At 38.1% G+C, this 22585-nt stretch overlaps 2 protein-coding genes across 5 annotated transcripts in view; one reads left to right on the top strand and one right to left on the bottom strand.

The window, feature by feature from the left end:
- LOC116738655 lies at nt 1–6794 on the bottom strand. The gene is made up of 2 exons (XM_032601796.1): nt 6707–6794; nt 1–5929 (listed from the first exon to the last, which is right to left on the bottom strand). Exon 2 carries the CDS (start codon nt 3963–3965, stop codon nt 3081–3083), a length of 885 nt encoding a protein of 294 aa, XP_032457687.1. The 5' UTR covers nt 3966–5929; nt 6707–6794; the 3' UTR covers nt 1–3080.
- Nucleotides 6727–22585, top strand: part of LOC100118574 (protein cappuccino) — a 23411-nt gene continuing 7552 nt past the window's right edge. The window contains exons 1-11 of one of the 4 annotated variants that reach the window (XM_031925872.2): nt 6727–7500; nt 8261–8633; nt 9398–9601; nt 11854–12032; nt 15872–17171; nt 18456–18583; nt 18678–18959; nt 20396–20933; nt 21039–21292; nt 21901–22040; nt 22129–22560. In XM_031925872.2, the coding sequence (XP_031781732.1) occupies nt 6946–7500; nt 8261–8633; nt 9398–9601; nt 11854–12032; nt 15872–17171; nt 18456–18583; nt 18678–18959; nt 20396–20933; nt 21039–21292; nt 21901–22040; nt 22129–22156 (3981 nt within the window). In that variant the 5' untranslated portion in view covers nt 6727–6945 and the 3' untranslated portion in view covers nt 22157–22560. Of the gene's footprint in view, nt 7501–8260; nt 8634–9088; nt 9328–9397; nt 9602–11853; nt 12033–15871; nt 17172–18455; nt 18584–18677; nt 18960–20395; nt 20934–21038; nt 21293–21695; nt 21863–21900; nt 22041–22128; nt 22561–22585 lie in introns of those variants that run through there. The other 3 variants (XM_031925871.2, XM_031925873.2, XM_016987264.3) reach the window with 3 other exon arrangements.

The raw sequence follows: 22585 nt of genomic DNA on the forward strand, positions 1-22585 counted from the left end.
TTATTCTTAGCAGACTCCTTTATTTAATGCCATGTACAGTAAGGCCTCGGTTAATTTGTGAAGCGTGCGCATCGGAGCATACCCAGAACGGGACTGACTATTGCTCACCACTGCCGAATCTGCCCACGTACTTTACGCGGGCAGCGTACACTGCCGTACTACAATCGTGCTCGAGTGCAACTTATACGTCAGTTACAACACTCTCCCCCACTTATCTTAAGAAATTATCGCTTCGTTACATAATGCAAACTTAAACTAGGTCCTAAATTAATATATTTTATTTAGATTTTATTTGTTTTGATTATTTTTAATTCTTTCAGAGCGGCGTCGCTCTGGCTGCTGACTACTCACTGTCTTTTTACTGATATTATCGTGCTCGTCGAACACTCGCTCGCTACTTTCAATCATTTGGTTACTGTGCCGTTTCCGTACGTTTTCGCCGTCAACTTCAACTAGAAAGGTTACCCCCGGCACAATAATTTTCTTAATTCTAGCTTTCGTCCATTTCATTTTTCCCGATCGGTAGTCCGTGACCATAACACAGTCATCCACACTGAATTTTACATTTCTCGACCCTTTATGATTTTGGACTTGTCGGTTTTGATTATTATACATCAAACTTTCGGCCTCTCTCGGCCGCAATAAAGAAAATCTAGTACGTAATTCACGTCCAAGCATAAGCTTAGCTGGAGATTGGTTCGTGGAACTGTGTGGAGTACTCCTATAATCGAATAAAAGTTAGTTAGTTAGTCTTCTACTGTTAAACCACTTTTTATTATACAGGTAACCATGTACAGTAAGGCCTCGGTTAATTTGTAACCTTACGCTTGAACGTGTCCACTAGATTTTCCGCTGCCCCGTTTGTCGCTGGGCAATACGGTGGACTTGTGCTGTGACGAATGCCTGACTTTTTCATGAGATTTTGAAAACTTCCCCCGACGAATGTTGAGTAGTTGTCAGTGACTAAATGTGCGGGGTAGCCAAAACGTGTGAAAACCTCTTTGAATACTGAGATCGTGGCCTTTTCCGACATATTTGGCATAATAAAAGCTTCCGGCCATTTATAATGACTGTCGATCATCAAAAAAAGTATAGTTTTTCCTGCAAGCGTGAACCCTATGCCAAGGCATCGTAGGCCACGACCATGGCGTCAAAGGGATTTTCACCGGTTTCTTTTTTGTTTCTAAGCATTTTGTACATGAACGTGTTAATCCCTCTAAATCGTGATCAATCGTTGGCCACCAGACAAAAGATCGGGCTAGTGCTTTCATCTTACTGATACCGAAATGGCTGAAGTGTAACTCGTGCAGTACTAGTGTTTTTAATTTTTCTGGAATAACAACTCTATGTCCCCAAAGTACACAATTATTTTCAACCGATATTGCCTCACGTTTGTTTCAATAAATTGCTAATTCTTTTTCTACCGGCGTTTTGTCTGGCCAACCATCGATACAGTATCGCATTATTTTACATAGTATTCTGTCTTCCTGCGTCGCTCGTTGTACGTTTCTCCAATCTAATGACGCTAAATCGTGTTCTGTTACATAACTGAAGTATACATTTGATACATCGTCGGCTGATTCTCTTGCTTTTGTTGTTTCGCGTGTGTTTTTGATAGGCAATCTGCTTAACCAGTCAGTGTAGTTTTCTGTGCCTTTTATGTGCTTGATTTCGTAACGGAAAGCTGTCAAAAATACTGCCCATCTTTGTATGCGTGCGGCTGCAATTGTCGGTATAGATTTTTCTGGGTGGAAAATGCGTGTAAGTGCGGCGTTGTCGGTTTGTAATAAAAACTTTTGACCGAATAGGTACTCGAAATATGTTTTAACCCCAAAAATAATTGCTAACCCTTCTCGATCTAATTGCGAATAGTTTCGTTTGCTTACGTTCAACGTTCGACTAGCGTAATGTATTTGTGGAAAATCGTTTTTATTAATGCGATGCGACAGCACCGCCGATACACCTTGCGGTGACGCGTCACATGTCAGTATTAGCGGTTTATTTGGGTCGTAGTGTACTAAAAATTTTTCCGAAATTAAATGAGTTTTTATCTTTTTAAACGCTTTTTCACAATCGGCAGTCCACAGAAAACTACGCTGTTTTTCCAAACAATCGTACAACGGCCTCAATTTAGTCCCGATATCTGGAATAAATCGTGCGTAATAATTCACGGACCCTAAAAAACTACGTAATTCAGATATACACGACGGTTGAGGAGCTTTTTGTACGCATTCAATTTTACTTTTTATTGGATGAATGCCAAATTTATCAATCTTAAAACCTAAATACACGACTTCGTCTTGTAAGAACTTACATTTCTCAAACTTTAATTTTAAACCAGCGTCATTTAATCTGCTTAATACTTCGCGCAATCGTTTCATATGTTCAGTTTTATTTGGCGCTGTTATTATGATGTCGTCGATGTATACAACTACGCTTGGAATTCCCATTAGTAACGCGGTTATTTTAATTTGAAAGGAACCAGGTCCGGTCGAAACACCGTATGACAGCCGTGTAAATTTAAACAATCCTAAATGTGTACTAATCACGACATATGTTTGCGATTTTTCGTCTAATGGCAATTGTTGATACGCCTCCGCTAGATCCAATTTTGAAAATTGTTCACCACCACGTGATTCGTAAACTACCGCTTCCGGTCGCGGAGATGGAAAATGATCAATTTCAAGAGAAGGATTTAATGTGACTTTAAAATCACCGCAGATTCTAATGTCACCGTTGCCTTTTATTATCGGTACTATAGGCGTACCCCATTCGCTATATTCTATCGGTACTAATATTTTATTTTCTACCAATCGATAAATTTTTGCTTCGAGTTTAGGCTGTATTGCGAATGGGACTTTACGTGGAAAAATTTTGGTACTGTATTAGCTTTTACTTTTAATGATAAACAGCCGTGTTTAAATAACCCGAAACCGTCCGAGAACACCTCTGGGAATTCCGTTCGTAATTGCTCAACGTACGATCGATTTACATCGTAGATATACTTGATGTTTTGGTTTTTGTTTGGTATATTTTCTGCGAATTTAAGCGGCCACATGCCTAGCGCATACATCCATTCTCTACCTAAAATCGGGTATCCATCGGGTATCATTATTATTATTATTACGCTGAATCTCGACCATAATCTTACCTTTTGCGGGTATTTGTTGATTATTGTATGCTCGAAGAATAGGTAACATCGAAAAATTTTTTTTATAACAATCAAACGAGACAGCTGAAATTGGTGAACCGGAGTCAATCTCCATTTTTAATGGTATATTGTTCACTTTAATTATTTCAAACTGTGGTTCGATAACTTTGTTTACTCTAGCCGGTTCAACAATTTCATTCTCAATTTTAATTTCGTGTACAAAATGATAGTCATCGTGATTATAACGCGCCTGAACTTCTACATCGTCATTAAAGCTACTATTAGTATTATTATTGTTATTGTCGCTTGTATCACCAGAACTTGAATTTTCAATTTGCTCAGTTTCTAGTGTATTTACTCTTTGGCTTGGTCTAAAATCATTATTTCTACTAGGACACATACGAAATACGTGACCTTGTATGCCGCATTCACTGCAGTACTTGAATCTGAGTGAGCATTGAAAAATCAAGTGGTTGCCTTTACCGCAGCATTTACAAAAATTATTTACGTTCGCTTGCGCGTTACTTCCCTGTTGTTGCTGCCCCCGTGAGAAGTTGCCGTTTTTGAAATTCGGTCGTCTCTGCTGGAAATTTCCGTTTCTTCTGCCATCAAAGTACTGTTGTTTCGGATATTGGCCGTTACGCGATGTATTCACGTGATGCATGCCTGTTTCCTTGTCCTCGGCCGTGTTTATTGTTTCTTGTCTGTTCTCGACGTCCGACGCCTTGCCATTCGCGATTTCAACGGTTTTAGCAATTTCCAGAATTTCTTCTAGATTTTTTCCTTCAGCTTCTTTCAGCAACTCGTATTTCATTAGTTTGCTTTTACTCCCGAAATCAATTGATCCTTCATTAGATTTTTAATTCGGTCGACGAAAATTTACACTTTATCGACAATCTTCTTAGCGCCAATGTGTACTCTTGAATGCTCTCATTTTGCTTTTGTTTTCGGTCCCGGAAAATAACACGCGCTGAATACTCGCCTTTGTCTGGATCGTAAAGTTTCTTTAATTTTTCTTTTATTTCATTCCACTCGAGTGTAGTCACCTGCGCAGGCTCGCAGTCGGTTTCCAATTCGTCGTAGACTTTCGTTGACAAAAATGTCAGCAGCAGCTTCGGCTTTTTTGTATTGTCAACGTTATTCAGCTGAGCGTATGCCTCGAGCTGATCCAAAAAACTGTTTAGATTTGCCTTCTTTTTGTACGGCTCCACGTGGCCTAGCAGCGACATATTTGATGTTTCCTTAGAACTGCTACTTTTAGTTTCCGTTTCGCTATTTGTACCGTTACTTTTCGTTGGCGATTTGTTTTCCGTTTTCGTATTTTCTTGTATTACTGTTTTAACACATTTATTCAAAGTTTTGCGTAAACTATCCACGGTGTGCGATTCGTCTGCACTTAAACCGTAATGTATGCAAACCTCTATCAAGTTCTCTTTACTGAGCGTTTGGATCCACGAAGTGTGATTTAACAATATTTCGCTTTTAATAAACGTCCAACTCTGGTAGAAATTCGAGCATTTAAAATGGGCTGTAAACTATGAAATGGCTATGAGAAATAGCCTAGTCATAGCTTGTGATGAAACGCTTTTTCTCCCATTTCTTGAGCATTTGTTGGAATGAACATAACCTCAAATCTTTCGTATTGGTATTATTCCTTGTGTCGTACACTAATTTCAAAGAGGCTTACGGATTTTAATCGATTTCCAAACGGTTTACACAATTAACAGTCAATTAGAGTTATACAAGCACGACATACGAAGATAATCGTGATTTTCTTATTTTTTCACTTTTTTGACTCGACTTATTTTGCGTAGTACTTTCGTAGCCATCAACTAGCTTTTCGTAGCTATCACCTGTGCTTTACTTTAGACAATGAAATCTATTTTTACAAGCTTGAAAATTCCTTGTAATACGGTATGACTCTATTCTTACTCCAATAAATGCGTAAAAAATGTCTGAAAAAGCGTTTCATCGCTGGTCGAAAAATGGACCTATTTTTCGCCCATCTCTAGTAATACGTGGTATGTTGTAGCTTTAAACTTATATCGATTTCTACCAGGGAATTTACACCAGGCATTTGTGCCACACCGTACACTTAATTTCAGTTATGCTGCGACCACGTTTTTCTTGGCGTTATACGACACTTTTTATCCTCGTCGCCATTGATATGTCCTTTTTAAGGTTCTGACGCAGAGATGTGCAAATCGTGGGATGATATTGATTAAACACCTCACAATCTTATTCTTAGCAGACTCCTTTATTTAATGGTATGTACAGTAAGGCCTCGGTTAATTTGTGAAGCGTGCGCATCGGAGCATACCCAGAGCGGGACTGACTATTGCTCACCACTACCGAATCTGCCCGCGTACTTTACGCGGGCAGCGTACACTGCCGTACTACAATCGTGCTCGAGTGCAACTTATGCATCAGTTACAGCAAAGTTTTATGTTATACTTTTTTGTTGTATAACCAGTAGGCCTGCTAACAGGTAACTTCATTTACCTCTGCAGGATTTGAGGTATGATGTACATACCTTGTAAATTTTCTGATGAATAAATAAATAAACAAACTGCCGCGAATTCAAATGTATAATGTGAAGAGCATGAAGGGGAGCAGCTTTATTAAATTAACGAACCATTATTTACTTTTTTCTGCTGTTATTTTTTAATTCTCGTTTTATTATTATTAATGTTAACCCATAAGTGAGGATGATTAATATACCAGATCTGAAATTTGGTACTTAACAGTTCTGTTTAGGTGAGTGGTCAGCGCACTCAACTGTCATCCCGGAGATCCAGTTTCAATTCCCGTCACCGCCGGGAAAAAATTCTTTATTAGTTTATTCTAACATACTACAAATACGTGACAAAAAACATTAATAACCAACAAAATAATAAGCGTTAAAGGGGTAAAAAATGAATTTTTCAAAATATTTCATGAGCTTCAAAAATTACTATGTTACGTAGTAAAATTTAATGTAATGCAAGTATGTCCCGCCGTTATTATGTATTATAGTAATTTTTCCTGAACTTAATTATAATAACTTTTATTAGCTCATTTTTCTCAGTGTAAAATCTGTACATCAGCATGTATCCGATTTAAATATAAATGTAAATACATGGCATCAACATTTAAAATTAAATAATTGAGTCTGAATGATAAAGAGTTGATAAAACCAATCGTACTTAGTTTAGCATGGTTTTCAAATTTTGGAAATGATTTGTGTCAATTATTCGTAAGTCATAAAATAAGTAACGATGAAATATATATTTTCTAATCTCAAAAATTGTGCATGCATAGAGTGTGAAAATATTTGTTAACGTTTTTTTAGAACGTGGATTCAGGATTTAGCTGTTCAGTTATACATAGCCTGTGGAGCCGAGTCGCGCCGGCGCGCCCGTTGTATATATATTAAGTAGGTATACGCAATAAATAGCTATATTATGCTACGTATAAGCATGGGTGCGTGCGATATGATAGGTGACATGATGAGTGGCAAGTAAGTGACTGTATTATAAACAGCATAGTATACTTGTATAGCTCTAGGCGTTCTACCTTTGTTTGGCTCGATTTTCCGTTGCGTCGTCACACTCTCGCGATGAGAATGTTTGCGTATTTGTATTCGTATTGCGTATGATCTTTTCATCGTAATCCAGCGGCGACCGTCGAAATATTATATGATTGTGAATTAAAAATCATCGGTTTTGTGTTGCGGTTGAATAAGTGCGTGTGAATTAGGAGGTTTAAAATAGAAGGGAATGCGCAAACAATAGGTAAACGTGCGCCATCGAGTCATGAACCCGACGCGGGAGAACGAGGAGGAGGGAATAAGCTCGGATGATGGAAGCGGGAAAGGTGGTGGCGGCGGCGGCTTCGATAGCAGTTGCGCAGTCGCGATAACGCTGCTGCATCATCCCTTGCCTGCAAGCCCCATCAGTGGTAGCAGCAACAGCAGTAACAGCAGCAGCAGCGGCGGCGGCGGCGGCATCGGTGCTCGGCCGCGACTGCGGGACATCGCCTGGCTCTGGATAGAATCGCTGCGCTCCTTATATGCGACTAATGCCACCCGGCTCGCCTCGAGCCCCCGCGGCACTGCGATGGGCAACCTGCAGAGCGAGGCTCTCGGCAGGCGCAGCAAGCAGCGCTGCAGGTCGAAGGATGTCTCAGCCGCGAGCTCGGCCAGCATCGTCGAGGAGCTGCTGGATTCGGCTCCCGTCAGTAGTGTCAAGTCCATCAGCTTCTCCTGCAAGCCAAGAGTCAGCTGCAGCGGCCACGGCCCGAAACCGCAAACGCCCCAGCACAATCTCACCAAGAGGCCAGCCCCTCAGCCTCCGAGAGTCGCTCCGCAGGTACCTCTAGCCTCTACTGCAGCCGCAGGGCAGGGCAACAATGCATACATACTTATGCATGCGCGCACACGCACGCACGCACGCACAGAGATTTATTATACTTGCCCCAATCGATATGTGCCTGATGCCTGTGCGTTATTTCAATGAGTATACCTTTACTATATATACTGCAGCTGTGGGAGCAGGCATTTTCGAGAGCGCCGCGTAGGTGTACCTCCGAGAGATGCATAGTAATTTAAAGCACATCGCAATTTTTCACGGCGAGTGACGTATGCAGTATATTGTGTACTGCATTATATAACATACACCACAGTTATACACTTACAGTTGATGTTATAGGCTGCCCACAGATCCAAATTATACGCTATATATAGTTGCGAATAGTACGCATTTTACGATGCTCCGTGTAAAACTGAACCATTTAAGTCAAGAGTATCGTATAAAATTTTATAGCACAGATTGCTAAAATCCGCAAGTCTCGCCTATTCGTGACTAAAGTATTCCTTATTTGCACCGTGGGGTTAGCGCACGAGTGTAGCGAGTGTGATAAACACAGTGCAAAAAAGGACTACTTTAGTCACAGATAGGCGTGACTTAACAGCGGATTTTAGCCACACTGAGCTATAAAGTAAATTATTGTCCTTCGGTACAACAATAATTACAGAATAATGCTGAGCATTTGCTCTGCGTGCCGCCTATTGCGGCTAATTATATCTTGTGAAACATGCCATGGATTCGATTGAAATGTTTTAATCGGCAGCGGCGGCAGACTGATGAGCCAACGGGAGAGGCCCAGAGTGCCGAGACAGGTGAGAGGGATGGGCAGGTAGCGAGGACGGTTATGCCGGCGACAGCTGCCGAGGACGTGGAGCTGCAGCTGAAGGCGTCGAAGGAGGCAATGAGTCCGCTCTTGCTGGTGACGGACTCCTGGCGCCGCGCCAACAGAGATCTCATGCCGCCCGGGGCAGCCTCGCCCCCCAGCAAGGAGTCATCGAGTGACAGTGTTTTCACCGACCCCGGAGCTGCCTCCGATCAAGCATCGCTCGGCGAAAGTCAGGACAAGCTCGGCAGCGTCTTCCGGACTGACGACAGTCACTCAGACAGCCATTCAGCCGTTTCGCAAATTCACTTGCGTGAGTTATCGAGAGTTTCACGTTCTATACTTATTTATCCTTCATTTATACACCGACTGAATTAGTCTCGAATTAGTCGCAGTTAGTCGCAGTGAGTCGCAGTTTCTACTCCTTTCTACTGCTACTTCATCGGCAAACGAGTCCCACATATGCTAGCTCTATAAAGCTTCTTGTTCATTGTGAAATCCAGTCCTCGCTAAGCTGCATACAGATAATAGTGTATACAGTAATTGTTTGCGCTCATAGTCGTCTCGGGCACGACAATGTCACATATATGTCGCATATATCACACAGTAATTAGCAAACGGCCTTGTTGATGACAATTGGCAGTGCCGTGAAAATTCCAACTTCCAAGAGCCTTGATGCGCGTATACGGGTATATGATGATGTCTATGCGCCGCGCGCAGAGCCTGTCAGAAGGTATATGTACTTGTATATACTTAATGCAGCTCGTACATACAGGTATATAGCTATGATAGGTATACAATAGGTACACAACAGGTAGAACGGCGCGGGCCGCGGCAAATGGAAGGGGGAGACGGAGACTCTCCCGCGGAGAGGGGATGCAGAGCCTGCCAGAGGGCCGCCTCACCAATGTCGCAATATGCGCGATCGAGGCACGCAGATCTGCATCAGTCTCGGCCGAGCTCTTTTAGCATAAGGAGTGACGCGATTTGCGAAAAGTCGAGAAATGGTGTGGTACAGCTGTAGGAGAAGGAACAATAAGGCGGGACGCGGCAATACCCGAGCCGGTCTGATTGCAGGTACCAGGGCGTCCCGAGCCGTCGCCCATCAGGCAGGACTGCTGCAGACGCCCAAGGAGAAAACGAGCCGACGGCACACCACGGGCGACGCAGCCTGGGCCAGCGAGGGAAAGCTACTCAGAAGGGTTGCAAGCTTCAGCAACGAGCGGAACGTCGTCACCAAGCCGCAGAAGCTCGATCTCAAACTCTACGAGCGCTTCGAAGGTGAGTCAGGACATCCGCGCAGTCTTCCTCCGTCCGGCGCTTACCAGCCTAAAATAGGTTAATTGTTGTCGCCAAAAACTGAAAAATCAATCCTCAAATTCCCTTAAAAAGCCCTTTAAACCGTTTCACTTTGCAAAAACCATAATTGTTTCGCCCCCTACGTATTTATTGCTTTAGCCTTCAAGGACGCAGTCAAACGTCAATTTCAAACATGTGTCGCATGTTATTTGGAAATAAAACTTCGTTGCCCTTAAATTCGAAATAAAAGAAATATATAAATATATATTTTTTCTTTTATTTCATATATATATATTATATATATATATATATATATATATATATATATATATATATATATATATATATATGAGAGAGAGACAGAGAGAGAGAAATGCAAATCCAGAAAAAAACCAGACACTTTTGGGGGTCTGAGTGAACGAAATTGAAATTTGGTGACACACCTCCCAGACCAACTTTTTTGGGTTCCTTAGGCCACATAGAACCCGAAAAACCTTGGGTTCCCACGATTACGAAATACTTATTTTTTTGCCGGGCACTTTACATTCTTTTATGGGAATTTAACATGGGAAAAATAAACGAAAATTAACCATGGTTCAACTTTATTTGCTCAGTGTCTAAAGGCGCGATCCAAAAATGTGTATTACTAGGATCGAAGTATTAGAAGAGAGCTTCAATTTGAGGGCTGGTGAGTAAAAAATAATTGCCTAGGGACAACGTTGTCTAGGTTTGACAATAGTAAATAGTAAGATGAGATGTAAGAGTAAGATGTTTTACTAAAATCAGCGATCTTTCTCTTATTCTTAAAATTCGTATAACTTTTGATTCGAGCAGCCAATTTTAATCATCCAGGGCTCAAATTAAAGCTCTTTTCTTTTATTTTCGTTTAAATTAATTGGATTAACATTTTAATTTTACAAATGAAAATGTTAATCTAAATTTTTAAACCGAACGGAAGACAAGGGCTACAATTTGAGCCCCTGATGGTCTAAATTGACCGCTTGGATCAAAAGTTATAAGAATTATAAAAATCGCTGATTTTCGTAAAAAAATCGAAATATTGATGATTTTTTGCCATTTCCAAGGCACAACTTTTCACCTAGGCAGCCATTTTTTACCCACCAGCCCTCAAATTAATTTTTTTAAATACTTTGATTCTATTAATACACATTTTTGGATTGCGCCTCCAGACAAAAAGTGACAATTTTCGGTTATTTTCAACGTGTTAAATTCCCATAAGAGAATTTAGAGTGCCCGGCAAAAAATAAGTATTTCGTAATCGCGGGAACCCAAGGTTTTTCGGGTTCTGAGTGACCTAAGGAACCCAAAAAAGTTGATCTGGGAGGTGTGCTTTCAAATTTCAATTTCGTTCACTCAGACCCCCAAAAGGGTCCGGTTTTTTCTGGATTTGCACATATATCCGACGGAGGCTCATTTCAAAATAAACGAAAGCGCGAATGAATTTTACGATTGAAATATTAATTACGATCTGAAATATTACATTTGCCGTTTGTTCTGCATAGCGGAACGCGCGCGTGTGTGTGTGTGTGTGTGTGTGTGTATATATATATATATATATATATATATATATATATATATATATATATATATATATATATATATATATATATATATATATATATATATATATATATATATATATATATCTTGATTTCGAAAAATCTTACAATTTTCATGATTTTTCCGCATTTGCAATTGTGCGTAACTTTTGACCAAATCAAGCATTTTTAACACATTTTTTTTATTGGAGCTCTTTTCCCGTTCTTTCATTCTACCGTAATACATTTTCGGTTCGTGCCCTTATGCATTAGGTACATGCCCTTGAACAATGGCTATTTTTCGACGAATTTGAAGGTCCTAGAAAACAGTGCCATAAGGCACTTTTTCGATGTTGGAACGTGGTTCGCATGGTTCTAAACATTTACAATAAGAAAAAAAAGTTGCAGACGCGTGCCCCAACATTTGTTTTTTCGGTTTCTCTAACCAGAAAATGGAATTTTTCCTGTATAATTCCTCATATACCATGGCACATATTACGATGCACATGCGTGCGCTCGCATGAAATATCTTCAAACGCCCCTTTGCCTATCACTTTTCGATTGATGCGCGTCATCTGAAATTCGCTTCATTTTTTTATCTATTTATTTTGTATTTGCGAAAACGTTGCACATGCCGATTAATGCAAAGAACTTCGCATGATTTATTTTTTACAGGACAGTACTTGGTCAATTGGGCAACATCTGGCTTATCGAAGCATTTGAAATCTCAAATGTCGGATATTGATTTAAAAGCGATCGGTACTGCCTTCTGCTCCCATCTTGTTTCTGCTGGAATTTTGAGAACACACCCGGACAATGATGAAGCTGCGCCGCAACTTAATGATTCATTTAAGGTACGTATATTATATCAGGTAAAATGCCCAGTACTTAAACAGATATTGAGACAAAAGTAGAAAGTTATTGATTTTGTATGGACAAATTGCAGTACATCAAAAACTTTTAACACCAACATTTAGCTAACACAATTATCTTTCAATTAAAATAAAACGGAACCGCAAACAATCAGTTTTTACAATAAAATTAAATTTTAGAGTGGCATCGAAATGCCGTATAGTTGGACACCATTTGACGCGATTGTACCAGTACTTGGACGCGATTATAATCCAGTAGTCAGACATTGTAATTAAATGTGTCCAACTACTGCTTTATGGAAATCGTTTGTTTGGTAAAGTTGGACAATCCTGAAAAAATTGCTTTTATAGGACTTAAGAGCAAATTTTTAAATCATCATTTTGAATTTATTTTTGTTAAAAAGTAATCAAGATCATAATTATATTATTCGTAATGATGTTTACAATGCTGATCCGCTTTAGTTTTTGAGGTTATGTTTTTTATTTTATCACAATAGCAAATATTTAAGTGTTAAAACAATGAAGATAGACCTTAATAGAAGCGCAAAGCCCCATCCCAAAGTGAGGCACCCCGAGCTCTAGTACGCACCCCGGCTACGCGCGGCGCGTCAGTCTAATTCTGACGTTCTGCCGGTAACATGAGATGCGCGATCGATAACATACCGCTCGGGACGGTAAAATGTTTTTTCGCTATGTGCAATGGTAAAGCTATGCATTGCAACTATGCTAATTACTGTTGACAATGCGTAAGGACTGTGCACAACTAAAAATAAGTACTAAACAACACGAATAAGCCAATTATACCCTAAATTCTTATCCTTAAACTTCGATAACGTTAGTCCAATGGACAACGTACTCGACTCTCAACCCTTTTGATCCGAGTTCAAATTGGGTGCGATTTTTTTTTTAATTCGTACACATACAAGCCAGCATATGGTTATTATTATCGTTATTCTTCTTCTTCTTATTATCATTATTATTATTATTATTATTTATATTACATTAAATATTCGAATTATTTGATATTCATAAAATGCGTTTAAATAAAACACATTATTCTTATAGAATTTATGTACGAGTAATTAACATTCCCTCAACATTAATTTTTTTATAATATTCATGCTATATCGATTGTAAATGCATACTATAATCATATTAACGCAATCAATTTAATGTTCATCCAACGATGTCTTCGTATATCTTACTTTATGCAAGAGGAATTCTATTATTATCAGTAAATGAACAAAATCTGAGCAATAACAATTGTATATTTGTATCATTATTACTATATGATTGTAAGACCTTAAATCACAAAATGTATTTTTTAAATTTGAAAATCATTAAAAAAGGCGCGCGAAGTCGCGGTCGCGTATGTGTTTACACGCGCGAAGATCATCTATTGTTTTTAACCCTCAATTATCAGTTAAGCTGTCAAGGCAGATTTTTTCTCACCTCGTTTTATTAAATAGATGCATATTCAATCAAACTAGGCGTGGTTTACGTAGGGCTATAGGCGAAGGACTCCACGGTTTTATTTGGAATAATTATGTAAAAAGATTTTTTTCAATTTCCGCGTTTTATCTAATTATTTATTTGTTAGTCAATTCAAATTATATGTATTAGTTATTCCAACCTTGTTATATAATTAATTCCAAATAAATAAATAAAAATGTCCAGCGCGCTAACAACAGTACCTCAAAGGTAGTGTGGAAATCTGTTGAAGCAATAAAAAAAATCATTAGAATATTTTATATATAATAATAAATTATAATATATTTTATTTCAACGCATTTTATAAATATAAAATAATTCGAATATTTAATGATGATAATAAGAAGAATAACCATAATAATAACCATATGCTGGCTTGTATGTGTACGAATTAAAAAAAAAATCTAAAAATCTAAAAAAATCTCTTAAATAATATTTAAGTTGTGGCCCCATTTGGGTTTAAGGATAAGAATTTAGGGTATAATTGGCTTATTCGTGTTGTCTAGTACTTATTTTTAGTTGTGCACAGTCCTTATGCATTGTCGACAGTAATTAGCATAGTTGCAATGCATAGCTTTACCATTGCACATAGCGAAAAAACATTTTACCGTCCCGAGCGGTATGTTATCGATCGCGCATCTCATGTTACCGGCAGAACGCCAGAATTAGACTGACGCGCCGCGCGTAGTCGGGGTGCGTACTAGCGCTCGGGGTGCCTCACTTTGGGATGGGGCTTTGCGCTTCTATTAAGGTCTATCTTCGTTGGTTAAAGTATAGAGCTAAATTTTCATTTTGTCCATAGCAGGAAACGTTGTGGAAACGTTGCCGCAACGTTGCACTGGGAACCAAAGAAACTTCCCTTAAAGCGAAAAAAACGTTACCAGAACATTGCCAAAACGTTTTGAAATAATATAGTTAGAGACGTTTCTAAAAGCATATGTACGTATATTTACGGATAATATGAGTACATCAATTATTATGTAGATGGCGTATCCAAGTCCACGCGTGAAGTAATTCTCTGAAGTCTATAAAGCAAAGTATCAAAGATAGAGTGGTAGGGTGGGAGTTGTAGTGGATTATTTATATTATGGTTCGGATAAAGTTTCAATAATATTTAACGAATTTTTAATTTACGTTGTAGAAACGTTCTGGCAACGATTCATCAACGTTCCAATTATTGCTAATACAATTTCAATTCAAACTTTCGTTGCACGTATTTTTCACTTTAGGGGAACGTTCTTTGGGGTCCAAGTCTGGTCACTTTGGTGAAAATTTTTAAATGTAGAAAGCCATGTTGTGTGCGTATATATACACACATACACACACATATGAAAATAATTAAATGTAAGAAAATGAATGGCTTGTCATATGTACGAAAACGTAAGCCAGTTCAAGTAAATATCTAAAGTTTTTTACCTTTTTAAGCACGCAAGTGCTTTATAGTTTTGTAAGCGAATAAAAATGTGTGAGGTGCAATATCACGCAATTTTCGACCGATCGAGCTGAAATTTTAGGTCTCCACTCACACAAACTATAAAACTATTTTTTTATCCCAAAGCTCTACGTCATTTTCAAATGCGAACACAATTTGTTCGATTTTTACGTGTATTTTTTAATAAAAATTTTGGTGTGTGTAACATGTAACTTCTGAGAGACTTTAGTTGATCGGGCTAAAAATTTGTGTGTAAATTCCCCTCAACACCAGAACCTTGTGGTTCTATTTTCAGCTTAATCCCGCACATATACGCAGAATGCGGTCACCTCGAAAAATCGACAAAAACGGTTTTTGGGTCTAACTAAAATCCTAAGCATTCTACAAAAAAGAGTTAAAAGAACCAAAAAATCAATTATTTACCATATAATTTTGCAGCTGTACGTTTTACATGAAAATGTTAAATGTGTAAGTTGTAGATATTTTCAAAATACAACTTCTTACCGTGACAAATATATTTTCGAAGGATAAATCTTCAAAAACTGTTTTTAAGTAGATAACTAACACAAACGTTAGGTAGTCAGCGCAAAGCGTGGCGCGCTAGTTTCTTTTTAATGCGTTTTACGCGTCGTTGTACACTTTTAGTCTTGAATTGTCGCCGAAAATGTACTGGTTGAATGTATTCATGGCGCTGAATTTGCAAAGCGCATATAAATATAAATAAATGCACATAGCAAAGTATGAAATAGATTCAAAATGTTACAAAATATTGCAGTCTCTCACATTTTCTTATGTTTTTTATTTCCACTTGGGTTCATGTTCGACACACATATTATGTAGTTCGCTCACCAATCGCTAAAGTGCAATCAACAATGTTAATCAACTGGCAATTTGACAGATGGACCACATGTATTATTGGACGCCAAAGGATATATCGGCAATACTAGTAGCAGAAGCTACCAAGAAACCCAAAAATTTGTCGGAGAAAATTGAGGATTTGGTGGATGAAAACACGAGGCTTCGTAAAGATTTATCAGAGTTGCGTGAAGTCGTAAAACAAAGCCGTATACAGACAGAGAGTAAAGCAGTTCAAACTGATAGTACATCAGATTTACCGGTCGGCAAAGCTGCTGATGCCAGTTCGCCAATGCCAAAGAATCGCGAAAAGGAGGATCGCACATCAGAAAAAAGTTCTGACAGTAGTGGCAGGTTTACTGCAAGTGCATTGGACATTTCGCCTATATTATCCGAAAAAACGCGCTCCTTTATAGCTTCTGAAGATTTGAGTGGCGATGTTTCCAAAGCTGTTAAAAGACCTTTTAAATTGGAAAGTTCTTTGAGCTCAGTTATCGCTGATCGTAGTGCCGAATTGCCAAATGCTATTGAGAACAAATATAATATGACAAATATAAAAAATGACAACAATGACAACGAATTCAAAAGTAACAGTGAAATAATAGCATCACTAACTCCAATGACCGAGATAGTAGAAGACAAGCCTGCGTCGCTCTCTCCACCATCACCACCTTCGAGGCCCGAAATGCTGGCAAGCCTGCCACCACCGCCACCCCCACCTCCGATGCCCGGGATAATGTCTGGGCTATCGCCACATCCACCTACAATGACAGGAATAATGTCTGGGCAGCCGCCGCCTCCACCGCCAATGCCAGGAATGATGTCTGGGCCGCCGCCGCCCCCACCTCCAATGCCAGAGATGATGTGTGGGCCGCCGCCGCCCCCACCTCCAATGCCAGAGATGATGTCTGGGTCGCCGCCGCCGCTTGCACCTCCGATGCCAGGGATGATGTCTGGGCCACCGTCGCCGCCCCCACCTCCGATGCCCGGGATAATGTCTGGACTATTGCCACATCCACCTACAATGACAGGAATAATGTCTAGGCAGCCGCCGCCTCCACCTCCAATGCCAGGAATGATGTCTGGGCCACCGCCGCCCCCACCTCCAATGCCAGAGATGATGTCTGGACCGCCACCGCCGCCCCCACCTCCGATGCCAGGGATGATGTCTGGGCCACCGCCACCTCCACCTCCGATACCAGGGATGATGACTGGCCCACCGTCACCTCCACCTCCTCCGTTGGTTGCAACGGTAGTTGGTCCACCACCGCCACTACCACCTGGCGGCCCAGCCGCTTTGCCTCTGCCACCCGTTGGAGGCTGGAATCCACCTTCCAGAGCAAGTGAGTTCATCATTTATTTATTAAAAAAATTGCGACTCACCATATGAGACGCATAATTACATCAGTGTACTTATCTAATTTGATTTCAGCTATTATAGCACGATATGCAACAAGTGATTAAAGTCGTAGACTAATTCGCTGATGAAGTGAGTTTAATCACCCGAGAAGTATAAACGATCTACAAATTTACTTTCCTGTTATACAATCAGAACTCTAATTTCACAACTTAAAATTTACGGGTTGAAAGCAAATACAAATAAACTTTCCGGTCCCGCCCACGGTCGATCGGAGAGCGTAATAATTGTATATTATACTTCTATATAAATAATAGGCTTAATTCCAAGCAAAGATGATATTTGAGTACGAGTGCGGCATAGTCTTGAGTGTCATAATCCGTAACTATTTCCAATTTTCCTAAATTGCCAAAGTTCTTGGAAAATTTAAGCTTTGCCGAGGGATTAAAATTAAAACGACTATTTCGCTACCGTTTATTTCTGACGCTCCAAAAACTCTATTATCACTCCATTATACCTTTTTCTCGATTGTTAGATACATTTTATAATCATTTCATTTTTGTAACACCCCTGGTAGAAATTCGAAAATTTAAAATGGGCTGTAAACTATGAAATGGCTATGAGAAATAGCCTAGTCATAGCTTGTGATGAAACGCTTTTTCTCCCATTTCTTGAGCATTTGTTGGAATGAACATAACCTTAAATCTTTCGTATTGATATTATTCCTTGTGTCGTACACTAATTTCAAAGAGGCTTACGGATTTTAATCGATTTCCAAACGGTTTACACAATTAACAGTCAATTACAGTTATACAAGCACGACATACGAAGATATTCGTGATTTTCTTATTTTTTCACTTTTTTGACCCGACTTATTTTGCGTAGTACTTTCGTAGCCATCAACTAGCTATCACCTGTGCTTTACTTTAGACAATGAAATCTATTTTTACAAGCTTGAAAATTCCTTGTAATACGGTATGACTCTATTCTTACTTCAATAAATGCGTAAAAAATGTCCGAAAAAGCGTTTCATCGCTGGTCGAAAAATGGACCTATTTTTCGCCCATCTCTAGTAATATGTGGTATGTTGTAGCTTTAAACTTATATCGATTTCTACCAGGGACGTGCATATGAGACAAAGGGCCATTTTCGGCGAACTGTAATACAGTGAACAACAAGGGACGATTGTGCTCTTTTAGAGCCTATTTTTGCCCCCGTTTGTGCAATCTACTATCATTTCACGGGAAGTAATAAAAATTTACTTTTGCAGTGATACGGAAGCCACCCGTCAATCCAGAAACCCCCATGAAACCGCTGTACTGGACAAGAATTATCGTACCTGCAGTGCAGTCAGAAGCAACAGGCTCAATCTCATCTAGTCCCGATTCTCCAGTAAAGGTAATGCTGCATTACACTATGTGTGTGTGTGTGTGTATGCATATATATAAAAGAACTGTACTTGTACGTCTTTTAATTCTTATGTCAACTATAGGGTTCGTTATGGTTAGAAATTGAAGAAGAGCCAAATGTGAATTTTAAAGAATTCGCCGAATTATTTTCTCGACAAGCAAATGAAAGGAAACCTGCAATGAAAGCAAGCACTTCGAGATCATTAAAAGTGGAACCTGCTAAAATACTCGATTCGAAAAGATCAAAAATGGTCGGAATTCTGGAGAAGAGCTTGCACGTAGATTTTGTGGAGGTAGAGAATGCAGTATACACTCTCGATACGAGTACTGTCAGCTTGGAAGCTTTACAACAAATATACGAAGTCGTACGTGATATAACATATTAATTATTAACCGTGTATTTATTATACATCATATATATAAGAACGCATTTCGATACACTGAGAAAACTAGATATTAAAATTTACTACATCCCTGGTAGAAATCGATATAAGTTTAAAGCTACAACATACCACATATTACTAGAGATGGGCGAAAAATAGGTCCATTTTTCGACCAGCGATGAAACGCTTTTTCGGACATTTTTTACGCATTTATTGGAGTAAGAATAGAGTCATGCCGTATTACAAGGAATTTTCAAGCTTGTAAAAATAGATTTCATTGTCTAAAGCGAAGCACAGGTGATAGCTAGTTGATGGCTACGAAAGTACTACGCAAAATAAGTCGGGTCAAAAAAGTGAAAAAATAAGAAAATCACGAATATCTTCGTATGTCGTGCTTGTATAACTCTAATTGACTGTTAATTGTGTAAACCGTTTGGAAATCGATTAAAATCCGTAGGCCTCTTTGAAATTAGTGTACGACACAAGGAATAATATCAATACGAAAGATTTAAGGTTATGTTCATTCCAACAAATGCTCAAGAAATGGGAGAAAAAGCGTTTCATCACAAGCTATGACTAGGCTATTTCTCATAGCCATTTCATAGTTTACAGCCCATTTTAAATTTTCGAATTTCTACCAGGGATATGCAGGAAAAATTACTATATTATATAGTAACGGACGGTTATACTTGCTTTGTATTAAATTTTACTAGATAGTAATTTCTATACTGAAATGAAATTTTTTTTTCTGGCCAATTTTACGCGCTTATTCGAACATGATTATTATTATTATTAATATTCAATGTTGTTAAGTGAAAGAAATAAACGAAAGAAAGACATTTTTCTGTGGCGACGGGAATCGAACCTGGACCTTTGGAATGGGAGTCGAGCGCGCTGACCACTTACCCAAACAGTACTGTTATGTACTAAATTTCAAATCTGATATATTAATCACATTTACTCATGAGTTAATATTAATAATAAATTGACCAAAATTAATAAATAATAGCAGCTAATGATATTTTATCACTTAATAGTACCAGATAAACATAAAATTATAGATTTTGGTCTCTGATTACTGCATAAATCAACTTTATAACCTCAAATTCTGACACACGGAGAAATTCTTAAAATAATTTTTACTATATAATGTAGTAATTTTTAGTAAACACGTAACAAATTTTAATACAAGTCTAACAATTTTTACTATGGATATAGTAAAAATCGTCATGGAGCGAGTGTGACCTGCCGTTACTATCTAATATAGTAATTTTTCCTACATATGTAGTAAATTTTAATATATAGGACCTTCTATATTTTTCTACTATAGTTTCTATAGTTCTACTATAGTTCTCTCAGTGTACGCGGAGTACGTACGAAGTATTATTCTTATTAATGTGAAATCTTAAACATTTTAGAGACCAACGTCAAAAGAACTTGAGGACATATCAGCTCATGAAAAAGAACGGCCCGATCAGCCGTTGGATAGCCCAGAACTGTTCCTTAAGAAACTGTCTAATATACAATTCTTTACGGAGAGAATGGCGTGCCTAATGTTTCAAACGGAATTTGCGGATGCAATGTCCTCGGTTTCATCCAAACTCACAAACTTGCGCTCGGTTTGCGAATTCATGCTCAGATCAAGTTCTCTAAAACGTGTCATGGCATTAATTTTAACTCTCGGCAACTATATGAACGGCGGCAACAGAATGAGAGGTCAAGCAGATGGGTTTGGCCTAGAGATCCTTGGTAAACTCAAAGATGTCAAATCAAAAGTAACTGGAGTGACGCTTTTGCACTACGTAGTTAAGACAAAACTGTCGCAAGAAGGTGCTATAAATTTCAAAGAACCGTTGCCTCTACCGGTACCAGAGCCAGCTGATATTCAAGCTGCAGCCACAGTTAATTTTGAAGATGTTGCTAAAGAACTTGAAATACTAGGAAAAAGAGTTGAAGGTAAGGATTTTTCTATCTTGTAACCCTTATCTATTTTAGAACATTTACTCTACTTAAGTTTAATTTAAATAAAATATGTACTTACTGCCAATGTCAATCGCACAGATTGCGTTAGTAAGTGTAAAGTTGTGGAAGAAGGCAGCCCTGAAAATGCTGGTCCATTTAAATTGAAAATGGATGCTTTCTTAACAAGAGCGCATAAAGAATTAACCAATGAAGCATATGCATTTCAAGATGCAAGAACTAAATTTAAAGCCGTGATGCAATTTTACCAATACATTCCAAAAGGCTCGACTCTAGACACAGCAGAACCCAAGGACTTCTTCATACTGTGGGTATCATTCTGTCAAGATTTTAAAGTAAGTACTTTTGGTGTTAAACATATCGTCGTTTCTAACGAAGACTAGTACATTTGAATTCCTCGACGAAGCGTCGTATATTTGAATTTCGCTGCGAATACTATTATGTATATTTCGTACTTTTGCGTCAGGCTAGTACATTTGACACCCTTGTATCAAATACTAGTAGATTACGCACTCTTGCGTTGAAAACTAATTTAATAATTATAAAATTTCATAATTTAATAATCATAAAATTATCAAATTTCAACATTTTTAAATTTCAAAACTTTCATCAATTTTCGTTTTAAAATTTTTAATTTTTGAAATGTTCAACATTACATTTTTAGTTTTCCTAAACTTGTAATCTTTTCCAAAAAATTTTATTGTAATTGTGAATAATTGAAAATTTTTTAAATTTTAGATTTTTCTACAATACTGGAAATCAGAAGTGCATATGTACTAGTCTTCGCTGCAAGACATGCAAATGTACTAGTCTTCGTTGGGAGCGACGATAAATTATACATTATATATTATATATTATATTATACAATATATAAAATGCCCAAAAGTTGTTTATTGCTTTTTCAACCGCTATTTATATTATTTTATTTTTCTCGCTTTTCCAGGACATCTGGCAGAGAGAGCAACAAATTTTGAAAAAGATTGAAGATATCCGAGAAAAGTACAAAGCTCAAAGAAATATTGAAACGACCAAGAAAAAAGAAGGTGGCTTAAAAGCGCGTTTACAAAAACTCAAGGGTAAAAGGTAGTACATAAAGATGATTCGAAGTTTATTTTTATTGCACAAAAATCAGTATCGATCTTTAAATTTATATACATAATTTATTTAAAAGGGAACTATTGCATTTTATTTTTACATAACAATTATTCATTACTGGATAATCTGCAGAATATTCTACAATAGTGATTTATCGAATAGCAATAATGGACTGTGTAAAAACAAGAGAAACTATATTACCATTTTATCACTCTAATGTGTTTGTACTTTGTCATAAACTATGTCATAGGTTAAATTAAGAAAATGTTCCGTTTTGTATTAGACCGTCTTTTACGTTTTAGTGTGTATCTATACTTGTATGAAACGATCTGATCATTTGATTTTTTATGCGTTTTTGTCTATAATGTTTGGTCTGCAAAGTTCATTTATTATCAAAGTAATTCATACGAATATACATTATAAGAGTATTCGGTTAAATGAACCAATGTAAATGAAAATTGTTTATCCTAAAATACAATTAAAAAAGTAAAGTTTTATAAAAATATTATTTCAGAATGCTTCTGTTTACAATG

This window comes from Nasonia vitripennis (assembly GCF_009193385.2).
Source record: "Nasonia vitripennis strain AsymCx chromosome 3 unlocalized genomic scaffold, Nvit_psr_1.1 chr3_random0005, whole genome shotgun sequence".
Classification (NCBI taxonomy): domain Eukaryota; kingdom Metazoa; phylum Arthropoda; class Insecta; order Hymenoptera; family Pteromalidae; genus Nasonia; species Nasonia vitripennis.